This window comes from Chrysoperla carnea, chromosome 1 (assembly GCF_905475395.1).
Source record: "Chrysoperla carnea chromosome 1, inChrCarn1.1, whole genome shotgun sequence".
NCBI lineage: Eukaryota > Metazoa > Arthropoda > Insecta > Neuroptera > Chrysopidae > Chrysoperla > Chrysoperla carnea.
In genome coordinates, this window is record NC_058337.1 from 41323558 (window position 1) to 41339079 (window position 15522).

Consider the following 15522-nt stretch of genomic DNA (forward strand, 5'->3'; position numbering starts at 1 on the left):
ATGAGGTTTTTCTTATATTCTAATTAAAAAAAAAATACCCATAGGATGAAACATGATGTCAATAATTATTCTACTTACCTCTTTGGCACCTTTATTTTCGTGATTATAAAGCAGCTAGTATTATAGTTTTTTGGGTATGTATTTTTTCTTTTTAATTGTACTAACTAGCGCCTTCGCAAACAATATATAGAAAAAACTTCTAAATTGAAAAAGGACTATTGAGCGCCCAATATAAGTAATATGGAGATCAGAGAAAATTTGCTTCTGCGAAATTAGCAATAAAACACAAGCCAAAAAAGTATTAAGAGGCTTAAGTGGCAATTGGTGCGACACATTGAGTGAATTAGAGATTATAGATGGACATTATACATCTTCTTTATGGACACCGTATAATTGCGAAAAAACGAAGAAAAAGCCTGGTGGTTGTTGGACAAGACAAGCACACAAAAGGGACGAATAGTGTATTATGGACGAGGTATTTACCCTGCCTATAGGATGACTGCCTGCTATTATTATTATTCTGAATTGAATCCTTCTAGATAAACTGATCGAAGATGTTAAAATGGTCTATATCATAAGATGCATTCCACAAGTCTTAGTAATTCTTAAAAAGAAACACATTTTGATTATTTATGTATATAAAATTTTTATTGTGTTTTTACACGTTATTTTTTTTATTTTTTTTTTTATAAATAAAAATTATTATCTAAACATTATAATTTATAAAAGTATAAAAAATGTAAAAAAATTTTTCTATGAAACATAACGAATCGAATTAATATTAACTTTTGTTGAGCGCGTTTTGTTGTACGCATTAATTTAATTTAAATATTTACAAAAATATTACAAGACTTCAATTAACGTTCAAAGTCATAATTATGAACAAATACTCGTAGGAAAACTTAAATAAATAATTAAAATAATTTAGTAAGCATAACCACCATTACTGTCATATTTTTGTTGTATTGTTTCTGGCACTGATTGAGGAGCTCCATAAGATTGGCTAGGCGCACTATAACTGGGCGATGGAGCACCACCGCCACCAGCAGAAGGTGCGCCATATGAACTAGATGGTCCCGAACCCACACTGTTGACAATACTATTAATAAGACCCATGAATTCCGGACCGAGTCCACCACCACCGGAAGGTGCTCCGTAACTAGATGAAGGTGCTCCACCAAATCCTCCACCACCTTGAGAAGGCGCTCCATAGCTACTCGATGGTGCGGATCCGCCAAATCCTCCACTTGATTGGGATGGAGCTCCGTAACTTGACGATGGTGAACCTCCACCAAATCCTCCGCTACCTTGAGATGGAGCGCCGTAGCTTGATGATGGTGCCGAGCCACCGAATCCACCACCAGCCTGAGATGGTGCGCCATAACTTGATGATGGAGCCGATCCCCCGAATCCACCACTGGATTGAGATGGTGCACCATAGCTCGATGATGGTGCCGAACCTCCAAATCCACTACTAGATTGGGATGGTGCACCATAGCTGGATGATGGTGCTGATCCACCAAATCCACCACTAGATTGGGCTGGTGCCCCATAGCTCGATGATGGCGCTGACCCACCAAATCCACCACCAGATTGAGATGGTGTACCATAACTAGATGAAGGTGCTGCACCTCCAAACCCACCACTTGATTGTTTAGAAGGGGCACCATAGCTTGACGACGGTGCGGATCCCCCTCTTCCTCCTCCACCTCTGGATGGAGCTCCATAGCTTGAAGACGGAGAAGAGCTACCAAACGAACTACTTGATTGCTTAGATGGCGCACCGTAACTTGAAGACGGAGCGGAACCTCCACCTCTTGATCCTCCCGAAGGGGCTCCATAACTAGATGATGGTGCGGAACCGCCAAATCCGCCACTTGATTGTTTTGAGGGAGCACCATAGCTTGACGATGGTGCAGAGCCACCAAATCCTCCACCTCGTGAAGGGGCACCATAACTAGATGAAGGTGCAGATCCACTAAAGCCACCACCTGATTGTCTTGATGGAGCACCATAGCTTGACGATGGAGCAGCTGCACTTGATTGTTTTGATGGTGCACCATAACTAGATGATGGTGCTGAGCCACCAAATCCTCCTCCAGATTGAGAGGGAGCACCATAACTTGATGATGGAGCACCACCAGAAAATCCCCCACCGCCTTGAGAGGGAGCTCCATAGCTTGATGACGGTGCTGATCCACCAAATCCTGCACTACCTTGTGAAGGAGCACCATAACTTGATGATGGAGCACTACCAGAAAATCCTCCACCGCCTTGAGAAGGAGCTCCATAGCTTGATGACGGTGCTGCTCCACCAAATCCTGCACTACCTTGTGTTGGAGCACCGTAACTTGATGATGGTGCGCCAAAACTACCACTTGATTGTTTAGATGGAGCACCATAGCTAGAAGATGGTGCTGCGGCTCCAAATCCTCCTCCTCTTGAACCTCCTGAGGGAGCACCATAGCTAGATGATGGTGCTGAACCACCAAATCCACCACTTGATTGTTTTGACGGAGCTCCATAGCTAGAAGATGGTGCGGCTCCTCCAAAACTTCCACCACCTTGTGTGGGAGCGCCATAGCTCGATGACGGTGCTGAGCCACCAAATCCTCCAGTTGATTGTTTCGATGGTGCACCATAACTTGATGAAGGAGCAGATCCACCACCACCTTGAGAAGGAGCTGCGTAGCTGGACGAAGGAGCAGCTCCACCAAATCCCCCAGATTGTTGTGATGGGGCTCCATAGCTTGAAGAAGGTGGTGAACCTCCGGCACTTGAAGGTGGTAAATAGCCAGAGCTGACACTTGCACCAGCAGACGAGAAACCACCTGAAGATCCGCCAGATGGATAACCACCAGAAGATCCACCTGAAGAGTAACCACCTGATGCCCCGCCACTTGAAGGATATCCACCAGAGGATCCACCACCTGATGAATACCCTCCTGACGATGCACCTGAAGAACTTGAACTAGGATATCCTCCAGATGATCCGCCAGCTGATGGATATCCTCCTGAAGCTGCACCTGACGAATAACCTCCAGACGATCCACCTGAAGAATAACCACCAGAAGAAGCACTGCTTGAAGGATATCCTCCCGCCGAAGAACCACCTGATGCAAAACCAACAGAGGGACCTGATGGATATCCTCCGGATGATCCACCTGACGAATAGCCTCCTGACGATCCACCCGATGGGTAGCCCCCTGAAGACCCACCACTTGATGAATATCCTCCTGAAGAACCGCCACTTGATGGATAACCTCCTGAAGAACCACCACTTGATGGATATCCCCCTGAAGAACCCCCACTGGATGGATAACCTCCTGAAGACCCACCACTTGATGGATATCCTCCTGAAGAACCGCCACTTGACGGATAACCACCTGAAGAACCCCCACTGGATGGATAACCTCCTGAAGACCCACCACTTGATGGATATCCTCCTGAAGAACCGCCACCTGATGAATAACCTCCTGAAGAGCCACTACTTGATGGATAGCCACCACTAGATGAGGGGCCTGATGGATATCCTCCTGAAGCTGCACCGGACGAATATCCTCCCGATGATCCACCTGAAGAATAACCACCTGAAGAAGCACCACTAGCAGGATATCCACCAGATGATCCACCGGCTGATGGATATCCACCTGAACTGGCTCCCGAAGATCCACCAGAAGAGTAACCACCTGAAGAAGCCCCACTTGAAGGATATCCTCCCGCTGAAGCTCCACCTGATGCAAAACCAACAGAAGGTCCTGATGGATATCCTCCTGATGATCCACCTGACGAGTATCCTCCTGAGGACCCACCCGATGGGTAGCCACCCGAAGAGCCACCACTTGATGGATATCCTCCCGAAGAACCACCACTTGACGAATAGCCTCCCGTAGAACCACCCCCTGAGGGATATCCCCCTGAAGAAGCACCACCTGAAGGATAACCACCTGATGACCCACCTGATGGATATCCTCCTGAAGCACCGCCTGATGGGTAACCTCCTGACGATCCCCCCGATGGATAGCCACCACCTCCAGATGAATGTCCGCCTCCAGCCCCACCAACTGGAGCGGGTCCTGTTTGATAACTATTTGTACCACTGAACCCTAACTGAGCACTTGCTGATCCACCACTCTATAATAAGGTGAATATAATTCAATCAGTGTTTTATTTATTTCACAATAATAATACATTTCAAATACTTACAGAATGGCCTGAATACGAATTTGCTCCGGTTGGTGGTGTATCGTAACTAGTTTTAGCACCACCTCCAGAACTTTGTGGTGCTGCATAGCTTCCGGACACTGGACCACTGGGTGGTGGTAAATAACTGTTTATGGGTGCTGAAAAAAACATTTATTTAGTAGTTTTACTCAATTTGGTTTTAAAAAATCGGGTATTATAACTTTACAGGTACTTTTTTGAAATTATGTTCCGTTGAAGTAAGATTAAATTTAACGAATAAAAGTTTTAAATATGGGGTGCAAACGGGTGCATAAGGGTGCAAACGAATTGTGTTTAAGGTATAATATTAATAATATAGGTATTTGTTAAATCAATACCCTCTGCTAACACTAATAATATATATAATTATTCAGCAAGCTCCAAAAGAAAATTGTTTATAAATATCAAATTCTGAATTTGATATACATGAAAATCAATAAGGCTATTTTATTTCGATTGTTCACAAATCGATAAATCCAGGAGTCAATATAAATCAAAAAGTAAAGAAATTATTACTATTCATGTTTAAACTCGTTATGATTATGTTCATACTTGCATGTGTATTGAGGTAAATTGTAATAATATATTAAATGTAATATACATTTCACAATCTGAAAGTTAATAAACACTTTATTTTAGGGTATTCTGACTAGTAGGCAATCAAATAACCAATAGAAAAATAAACGTTAGACCAAATCAAAAAACTATTTATCTATAATCTTCTTATTAGAATAATACAATAAATGGATGTGTCTATTGACGTTCGTACAACAAGTAAATCAATCAAAAATAAGATGATTTCAATGATTTCATTACTTATTTCCAGAAAATTTGACTGCTTAAAGATTTTATTTGACCCAGAAAATATTTACTTGCTACATATTAATATTTTCTTGAAGTTAGTAGGCATTATTTTGAAGTTTATATGATAATCAATATAAATTACCATATTTCTCGCTAGAGTATCTGTTTTTTACAATTTTATTATGAATAGAAAAATTCGGCAGTTTTAAAACGATAAAAAACAAATGAAAACAAATAATTGGCGTTGGAGTTAATTAATTGTCTGAACTATGTATAGGCAGTGTTGATAAAGCAATCGTTTGTGTTATTACGTCATGTAAATAAAAAAAAGATAGCCACTCTTACACACAAAGTAATAAAAGTATCTTCTTTCACTTACGAATTCAACTGTTCTTACTTTTTGAGTACGCAATAAAAATATCAGCTCGATATTTCTTTTAGTTTTTGTGTTATCGTGTCCACAAAAAGACGCACAGACAATGGGAAATGAACTAATTAGGTGATTTTATGAGCATTTATAATAAAATTTTGTTCCAAAATTGTTGTTGATGAGATAAAATGAGATCATGTTTTTCATATTACTTCCATTTTGTTCGAGATTAAAAATGAGAAATCTTTACCGTCTCTCGATAATTTTATTTTTCCTAATCTCGTAATTATCTTTTCTTTCGGTAACACAATAACTTAAGATTCTTGCGTGAAACAATTGGCAAGAGTTGAAAAATGTTAATCATAATAGTAAATATTAATCCAGTTTTTGTTAAAATTATAAATAGAGTCCACTACCACCCCTTAGATACTTGGTTCTTTTCTAAATAGAGTAATAAGTAGGTATATTCACCTCACCTTATATTCAATAAACTAAAGGCTAATTTACATTTATTTCGTGTGTAAATTGACGTACGTCACGAGTATAATGAAGTAGTATTCAAACATTTTTGTAGTTTACATAAGTCACCTTTTTACAAAACAAAAACAATTCAAATAACCACAAAAACATTCACACCATTAGATGCTAAGAGCTTATTATTTAATTATCTATCTATGCAACGAATGATGATAATTTCATAGTTAAAGTAATATTATTTTTACATATAAAAGTTTAACTAAAAATTTCATAATTTTATACGTAATTACATAGCGAGTCTTTTTATAAGGAAATTATTGTAAAATAATGATCATTATTCGTTTTTATCAGTTGTTTGTTATTCCTACAGTACGCTTGTTGTGTTAAGATTAAAAAGAAGAAGAATATTATAATGATCTTAGGATTTACATAGGTCATTCAATGTTTTTGTCATATATCAGTGATATATTAGATGATAATATTGTTCAGTGTCGTACCAATAGATGTACGAGAGCTATAAACGTTCTGCTTTTTGAGAGTTCATTTTCAGGCGGTTAAATTTCGATTATTTCTTTCTTTGTTGAACTTTAACGTTAACGCTTGATGCGCGCTAAAAAAGAACCAAATTTCTACCTGGCAAAGCAAGTTTTATAACATTATTACAGAATAATAATTGGCGCGGTGTTAGTAACGATAAAACTGCCTGGCAACTATAATGTATTTATAAAAGGACAAGAAGGAATGATTTAAAAATTTTGTCTTATTATGATTTCAAAACCAACAGTTTTCATTATTACATTGTGGAAATGCATTTTTGAAAATGGCAATCCTTATATTATTCGCACTGTGTGTGAGTTTTATAGGAGGCGTTTCCATGGTAACGATACACTACTTGATTTATAGAATTGTATGGATGCATATATAATTGTATGGATTGCATTTATGACTTACATTGAAAATTTAACATTATTGTCTCTTAAATTTAAATAAATAATTATGATAATTTACATTTGAAAAATAATATTTGTGCAATTTGATTTCTTATTTTCACAATTTTTAATGCATTAAGTTTAATTAACTAATGTTTTTCAATAATTATAATTTGACATTTTCTATAACATTAACATGTAAAGTATTGAAAATTAGTCATAACAGCCTCCTTTATCGCCAAAATTATTCACTGGAAGCGCTGGCATCGATTTTATTGTCCCTACCATGACTACAAACACAACGAATACGATTATTAACAATTAGAACCAGAGTTCCGAAGCGTAAAAGCTTACATGGTATTTAATTCACCACTTATAATTAATTCACTCCAAGATCAATTTAACGACTCGATAATTTAAAAAATTTCTAAAAAATATTAGTTTTTTGGCATTTGTCTGTATCTGTGCCTCATACCGTGATTTAAAAAATTAAATAAAATAAAGCTAAGCTCAAACGTATGATTATTTAAAAACATTCATCTTATCGATTTTACTGAGTGTTCCGCAACTATCGGATAAGAAGAGCAGTATCATATAGTAGATGCAATTCTAAGAAGAAATTTTGTTGTAGTTATTGGATCCGATATACCATTAATGAGATAATTTTCATTAATTTTCGTGTGTCATTTTGCAATTTTTAAAAAAAATTCTCAATAATTAATAACTGTTAAATCATCTTAATTTTTTTAAGTAAATATAAAACGTTTTTAACCTTTAAGATACGCCACTGTACTAAGAGTAAGTACATCAAGTAGTTTCTATAAGTTCTCAAGAGAGTAAGTACCTACGTAGTCTTTGCGTTTTATTAATAATTCTATTCGTGTTTTTTATTTTTGTACAATATTTTATTCGTATATAATTTTGTAATATTTCCTAGTTATTTATAAATATTATGAATAAAAATTAATATATAATGATAAATTACCTACTTGATAAAAACAAAAATTAAAAAAAAAAGTTTATCTGAAGCTTCTTTTAAGAATTTTAATTGATTAATTGGATCAAACAATTTGTTTTGGAAATATTTATTGCGAGTGCGGCGCACGTATTTGTCATATAAAATATTTCATTTAAAATCGATTAAAAATTTTTAAATTTGAGTTATATTTATTATTATTAAAATTATTTAAGAAGGCGGAAAATATTTAATTAGTTAATTGTAAAATCGTGTGGCGATTTCTGATTAAATTTTTTCTTAGATATAGTATAATGGTATAATTTATAAAGGGCTTGAGGCAAGAATAATTATGCAATTATTTTTTTATTATGGAAGCTGTTTCAAAAAAAAAAATAAATAAATAAATAAACGCACAGATTTACATATGTAAATCTGTGCGTTTTTTATGTACAGAGTGTACATACTTACTACTTAAATGCGTGTTTTACAATGTTTAAAATTGTAAACTAGATAAAATTAAGTTTACAAGACCGGTTTTAGTCATTAAGGGGCATTTTAAACAAGGGCGTAAAGTGAACTAAACACTTAAAAAATTTGCAATTTCCCAAACAAATATTTACTAATTTTTCGATTTTGTGTTTGTATTTGGTATGAGTAAACGCTGATATGTATTGTATCTCTGCATCACAAAATCTGCACAAGTTAACTATCCATATTTATTAAATCAGTAAAAGCTCTAAGATTTTGTTGATATGTATATCACATGTATATCACCAAATAGCTATGGAATGTATACATCACATGTATATCACCAAATATATTTTAGTGCAAAAAGTATGGCACCTTTTTTACATTTGCTCAGTACCGATTTTGTGACGCAGAGATACATACAGTGTGTCCCATTTAAGCTGAAGATATCCTCATATTTTCGTTATTTATAGGGATATAGATTTGAAATTTTGCACAATCATTCAGGGTGATGAGTTGCATTTTTTTAGATTTCTTTACCAAAATCAGAATTTTAAACTCAACCTATTACATAGTGACAAATAGGGCCAATTCTCAAAATTTTGTCTAGCGTCAGAGATGGTAAGAATATTTTTCATACCGATTTTCATTATAAAATTCGTATTTTTATTTTTTTCATTCTTTTGGCCCACACTCATAACCATAACAAGTATATTGAAATATTTGAGTAGAAAATTAAAAAATAAACTTTTATAATTAGTGTGCTATTGAATGTAAAAACTGGACAATCTGATATTTTAATATTGTTATGTATTCAAATACTAGAGTGATACCCACCCGCTTCGCTGGGTTTATAAGTAAAGATTGATAAAAATTGCTTTCGCTTATCCCCTTTCTATAACACTCGAAAAAATGGTAAGTATTGTTTTACACAGGTAAAATATGTGTATTGTTTTCTATTTTTTTAAATGTATAATAGTCGTAAATATTCATTGAGTACATCAGAAAAGGTGGCCGTGAAATATTTTATTGATTATTTTTACAGAAATATGTAATTTATGGTAATGTCCAATGTCAAATTAAATTAATTTATAAACTTTATTTTTATTTTTTACTAGCTGTGAACTACCCGCTTTGCTGGGCAACATTCCCACTTTCACCCCTCCCCCCATATTCCATATCCTTTTCTAGGTTACTATCTATCACCTAACCAAATTTCATCAAAATCCGTTCAGCCGTTTAGGCATGATAGAGCAAAACTCCCAGCAAAAACCATAAAAAAATCACTAACTCAATTCAGTTTTCTGCCTACTTCCTACCCCGTAAGTACGATGACGTGATCATTTTGATCTTATATCCGTTTTTAGGTAACCATCTATTACCTTACTAAATTTCATCAAAATCTGTTCAGCCGTTTAGACGTGAAAGAGCAAAAGTCCCAACAAAAACGACTAAAAATCACTAACTCAATTTAGTTATCTGCCTACTGCCTACCCCCTAAGAACGATGGCGTGATTATTTATAGACAATGACCATTTTTAGGTTATCATCTATCACCATACCAAATTTCATCAAAATCCGTTCAGCCGTTTAGGCGTGAAAGAGTAACAGACAGACAGACAGACAGACAGAGTTACTTTCGCATTTATAATATTAGTATGGATTAATATATCCTTATAAATTATATCGCATGTGTTATTTTGAAATATGAGCTATATTGCTGTACAGTTTCATTAAAAACCATTCTCTAATTTTAGCGTGAAACCGTAACAAACAAACAAAAAAACAAACATGCTTACTTTCTCATTTATAATATATAGAGATTTCAATAAACTTGTAATAATTTTAATATGCGAATTTTGTTATGCAAATATATACGGGTATAAAAAAATATTCTAAACAACATTTTGTAATAGTTTTTGTCGATATCTCTAACCATCTCTGACGCTAGGCAAATTATTAAGAATCGGCCCTATTTGTCAATTTGTTGTAAGCTGACTTGCTGATTTCGGTTAAACATTTTAAAAAATGTGAACCACCACCCCGTTGTGGGAAATTTCAAATTGATATTCCTATAAATAATGAAAATGTGAGGGTGTTTTTATCTTATATGCAACAATTATCGTTTGATATTATTGTTTTTATAGAATTATCTTAATATTACCATAATTAGTAATATGTACATGGGTAATGAACTTTAAAATGAATTTTTCGTAATCAGGTAAAAATTAATGGACTATTTATTCAAAAACTTAAGCAACTAGCTATCTCATAAGGTACATTATAATTTTTATATTAACTCTAGGAAATATGTAGTGTATGAGTGTATATGTTTCTGGCTACGTTATGGCATTACAAATAGTGCATAAAATAATTAAAAGTAAAATCGTTTATGGGTTCTAAAGGTTAGGTTAGGTTATATTGGCTGTCCACGAAGGACACACTTAGGCTGTAGAGCCCATTGTGATACCAAATATCTGTTTTACCATCTTTCCGCTGATAATTTCATTTATCAGCTCCTCATTTACAGAGGCTGAGTGAACCTCATTCATGCATGTAACCTGCACTACACCAGCCCATCACAACTATTAATTAAAATAATTTTGTTGCGGCGGCGGGAATCGAACCCACTACCCTAAACATACCGCGGACGGAATTGGTTACGCCTTAACCAACTAATAGGGCGACTATTACATGGGTTCTATAAGTATTATCCAAAAATCTGAGATTAATTTCAAAAACTAGTCAAAGAAATAGTAAAAAAATTTCACTATTGTGACAATTTTGGAAAATTAATTTTCAATATTTGGTTTTTAGGGCCATTTGATAAAAAATATCTTTTTACTTTATTATTAATTAATTAATTCAGATTATATTTTATTATTATTTATATTGAATTTGAAGTGACAGATATAGATTCACATACAAACAAACTTTTTAAATAAATTCTTATCATTGTTTCTATTTATTTGATTGGTTTATTATTCTATTAAAAATTTCCCAGATAAATAGAATAATTCCCATGCAAAACAAGAAAGTCTGTTCATTTTGTTTGTTTTGCGTTTTTTTTTTTCGATATAAATAAAACAAAAAAAACATAACATAAAAATACAATTATAATATTTATAATAATAAAAGTATTTTATATTACTGAAAGTTAATAATTTATACACCAAGTTAAAGAAATCCACCTCAGCACAAAGACCGTGAGCCTATAATGAAGCGAAATTTGTGTTGTGATATGTGTGCTGTTTGATAGTTTGAAAAAAGTTTGCTTGGTAATATAGAAAAAAAAAACTTTTAACAAGAAGAAAACCGACTTCAAAAGAAAAACTTTTCCAAAACAAATTAATATACACTAAAAAGTAAAAAAATAACGATAATATAATGTAGTTAAAATTATTGTTATTTTTAAAGTCTGTGTCCGCTAAGGAAACAACTCTGACAGAACAGTTTGCTACATTAGCTTGGCTGAAACCGACTCCAAAAATAACAATAATTCTAACTAAATTATATTATCGTTATTTTTTTACATTTTACTGCATATAAATTTGTTTTGGAAAAGTTTTTTTCTTGAAGTCGGTTTTTTTGTTTGTTAAAAGTTTTTTTTTACTTTGTGATTTTTAGTGAATCTGAAGTACACTAACTAATTTGTCAACAAAAAAAGAATCGTCGAATTCGGTTGGTGTGATATTGAGTTATTCGTCCTCTTGTCGTGCATACTTAATTTAAGCCCTTATGGTTTTCACTAGCTTTCAAATAGATAAAAAATCATGAAAATCGGTTCACTCAAGTTCTGAGGGAACACACATAAAAAAATACAGTCGAATTGTTAACCTCCTCCTTTTTTGTTTGAAGTCGGTTAAAAATATAGATTTAACCGAGGTCAATTTAATAGAATAACTTATATAATTTTTCGATAATTTTGTATTGTCTGACGGAAATTGAAGAAAAAGGCATAAATCGAAAAACTTGATTTGCATAAATTTTGATAGTAGGGTCACGATTATAAATTTCAACTGCCTCTTCTACTAAACTTACTTTTTGCAATATTCGAAAAAGCCGACAGAAATAATCATAGAAATTTCGTTTCATAATGGGCTCAAGGTGTAACAGAATGAATAAATGATGTTTTTAAAAGTGTATTAAATGATTATTTCAAATTACCTTCACGTTTTGATTTAAATGCTTTGGCATTAGATGAGTATGTTGATCCAAATATTAATAAACATATTAATATTAGTTTCGTCTGTAATAAATAAATAAATAAATTATTACATTTTTTTTTTTTATTTAAAATAAATTCGTGCATATAATTATGTTAATGAACATTTTTTTAATGAAAGTGATAAAAAAATGAGCTACTTAAATCTACTTCCGTTTTTCTTTGTTTTAAAATTTTTGTCGTTGAAAATTTATTTTTAGTTTGTTAATTAAATAAAAAATGTAACCCGAAATTTTAGAGAAAAATTAAAAAAAATGTAGATAGGTAAAAAAAATTTAATTTAAGGTGTAGTTTTTTTGAATATGAATCTCAAGTCTTCAGGTAGGTAACTACTTCTGTTGTATTACTTATCTAAAAGTGGTTTCATATCCTAAAAAATTTCATCTCAAACATCAGTTGTCATTCTAAACTAATGAATTTCTAAAAAAAACTAATTAAACTACTTTGAAAAAAATTACGAAAAATTTAATTTCATTTAAATATAATCGAATGTTTCAACCACTTGTTGTGAATTTAAGAGGTCTAGTATTCAAATCTCGGAAAATGTATAAATTTCCTTATCTATGGTTTCATCGTTAATTTTTCTATTTATTTAATTGAAATAATTTTTAAAGAAATAAAAGAATATGTAAAAAATTCAACACAACAATTTTAAATATTTACAAAAAATGAATTAAAGCTAAGAAAGAATAAAACCATTTTGTTAGGAAATTTACGATTTTCAAAAATTGCATAAAAAATATCATAAAAGAATACACGTAAGAACCTGTTATCACCTGTCAAAAAAAATTCTGTTTTTCATTACTTAAGCAATTCAACTGAAATAAGATGAAAACTATTCAATTTTGCTTTAACGGATCAAATATGAAGTGGAATGTATGTATGGAAAATTGCACAGTTTTCACTCAATTTCGAGAGATCAAGTTTGTAGGACAGTTAGCAGTTCGAAGTCTTTTTTATAGTGTAGTTTTATAAAAAAAAATCATATTAAAAACATTAAGTTTGTAAAATTTAAGAAAATCACGTACCATTTTGAAACTATTTAACTCACAATAAACGTCCTTAATATTTTTCTACCACAAGGATAACTGAATCACATATAAGGCACAATGAAACTTAAAAAAATCACAATTATTTATAAATGTTACATCCCTTTAATTTATTTTTTAAATCCTAGTATATTGTAACTAGGAGTTACGTGACTTAAGTATATAAATTGTTATTATTGTATATACTTAAGTATTTTTTGTTTGTTTTACTTAAGATTTTGAAGATGAAATGATAATAATTGTACTGGTATCATTGTCTTTATATAGTTCATCAAGATATTACTATAACTCACACTACCTACCTAAGTATTTTAATCTCTTTGTATGATAGCTACCACCATACCATTTGTTTAAAGTCTTCTTTTTCCAGCAGGTGAAAGTGATAAATCTTCATAGTTATTATTATATTGTAAGTAGCATCGGTGAGTGACACATCGTTGTGTGGATCTTCTTCATAGAGTAGTTTAATTCAAATTGTTTACTTTTGATTTTGTTTATTGAATTTGTTTATTGTTACTCAATACTTAGCGATGAATTTTATATTTTCGGCATAGATATAACTTTTATAGTTAAGGATGTACAAGCGCAAGGAAATTTCGGATAAAAGGCTTGATTTTTTTAAAATTATGAACTTGGATTAAGTCTAAATTAATCCTGAAAATTTTAAGGGAGGGGGGTTTGTCCGATTATTTAAATAAATAAATGACTTCAAACGTAGACACAGTTAACTTTGGTTTTATGGTAAAACGGTAGATGGATGATATGTTTTTATAGATAGTTCGTGGAAATTAAAAAAAAAAAAACTATTTAAATTACAGATATCGAAAAATTTAATTCTAATTTTTCGTCTACATCCATGAAGTTATAACAAAACTCAGCATCAAAGTTGAAAATAAGGTACAAATAATTTCAACCACAAGTCTAAACTTCCCTTGGAGCTCTTACTACCTTAAACTGCAAATGAATAATAATAAATAAAAATTTTGTTCAATAAAGTTTTTTAAGAGAATCTAATAAAATAATAATTGTAGAATATTTTATCCATTGATTTTATTTCACAAAGTTTGTAAAAAAAGAAATATAATCCTGTTTTTAAATAATCTGAAATCATCTCTTACACATATAACATTCAAGAAAAATGTTTAAAAGATTGACAATCATTGTGATGGACTATCTAGTTGACATTTTCCATTTACAATTATGAATGACAATCAAAGACATTTTCGTTCAAAATTTTAAACGTTTTTTTCAAATTATTTTCAAAGGAATACTCTTCAATGATAGATTTTCATAGTTAATTTGATCTGATTGCAATACCACCGTAATGAATTTGATAATTTCTATCCTTCTTTTGAACATAAGATTACCTTGATTATCAAGCACAAAAGAAGATTGTCAATCACAAAATAGATAAATCATTCGCTTATCACATCAATCTTGTTTGTCAATCATAATGATTGCCGATTGAGTGAGAATGGTGGCCCTTATGAACATTTTTCAGGATTTTAGTACAACTGAAAAAGTTTAAGCACTAATCTTATTTTCAAAATCCATAAGGCCCTGATGTGACAAAGTGTTTATAATCCTCTAAAAGGAAACATATTAAACCATAAATAACTAAAATCATTAAGAAAAATCTTGGGTCTGCAACAAAGGGTTCTAGATTCCCCGAGTGGATTATAACGGATTGTCTGTTTATAATTCCAGTTTGATCTCAAATTCCTCTTAGTCGATCATTTGCTTGGAGTAGAATATGAAAATTATATCCCACCATTTTTAAAAACGGTGGCACATTCTACATTTTTTTCTTTTAAGCTAGATTCTTAATAACCGATCAGGAGGAGGTTTTCAATTCGTCTTTGATATGTTAAGAAATATCAACGCTGATTACGAACCGATTTTAATGATTATTATTTTGTTCAACACGCTAGGCTTCAAGGTTAGAACTTAGAAGGTGATAAGTTCCATTTAAATTTAGAGAAGAAAAGACAACGAAAAAATTACGTTTAACTCATTTA

The 15522-nt window shown here is 32.4% G+C and overlaps 1 protein-coding gene across 1 annotated transcript; it reads right to left on the reverse strand.

Annotated features, from left to right (window-relative positions):
* Positions 1–798: 798 nt before the first annotated feature.
* Positions 799–13544, reverse strand: LOC123297735 (uncharacterized transmembrane protein DDB_G0289901-like). Its single transcript, XM_044879499.1, has 4 exons — positions 13484–13544; positions 12398–12479; positions 4207–4343; positions 799–4134 (listed from the first exon to the last, which is right to left on the reverse strand). The coding sequence occupies exons 1-4, from the start codon at positions 13484–13486 to the stop codon at positions 925–927; spliced, it is 3432 nt and encodes a 1143-aa protein (XP_044735434.1). The 5' UTR covers positions 13487–13544; the 3' UTR covers positions 799–924.
* Between the last annotated feature and the right edge of the window lie 1978 nt (positions 13545–15522).

What these genes read in the sequence shown, in the direction of transcription:
- LOC123297735 (XM_044879499.1), bottom strand. An exon ending in ATTTAAATCAAAACGTGAAG is followed by an intron (nt 4,344 to 12,397) that starts GTAATTTGAAAT and finishes TGTTTTTTTCAG; the next exon opens with CACCCATAAACAGTTATTTA. An exon ending in ATTCGTATTCAGGCCATTCT is followed by an intron (nt 4,135 to 4,206) that starts GTAAGTATTTGA and finishes ACCTTATTATAG; the next exon opens with AGTGGTGGATCAGCAAGTGC.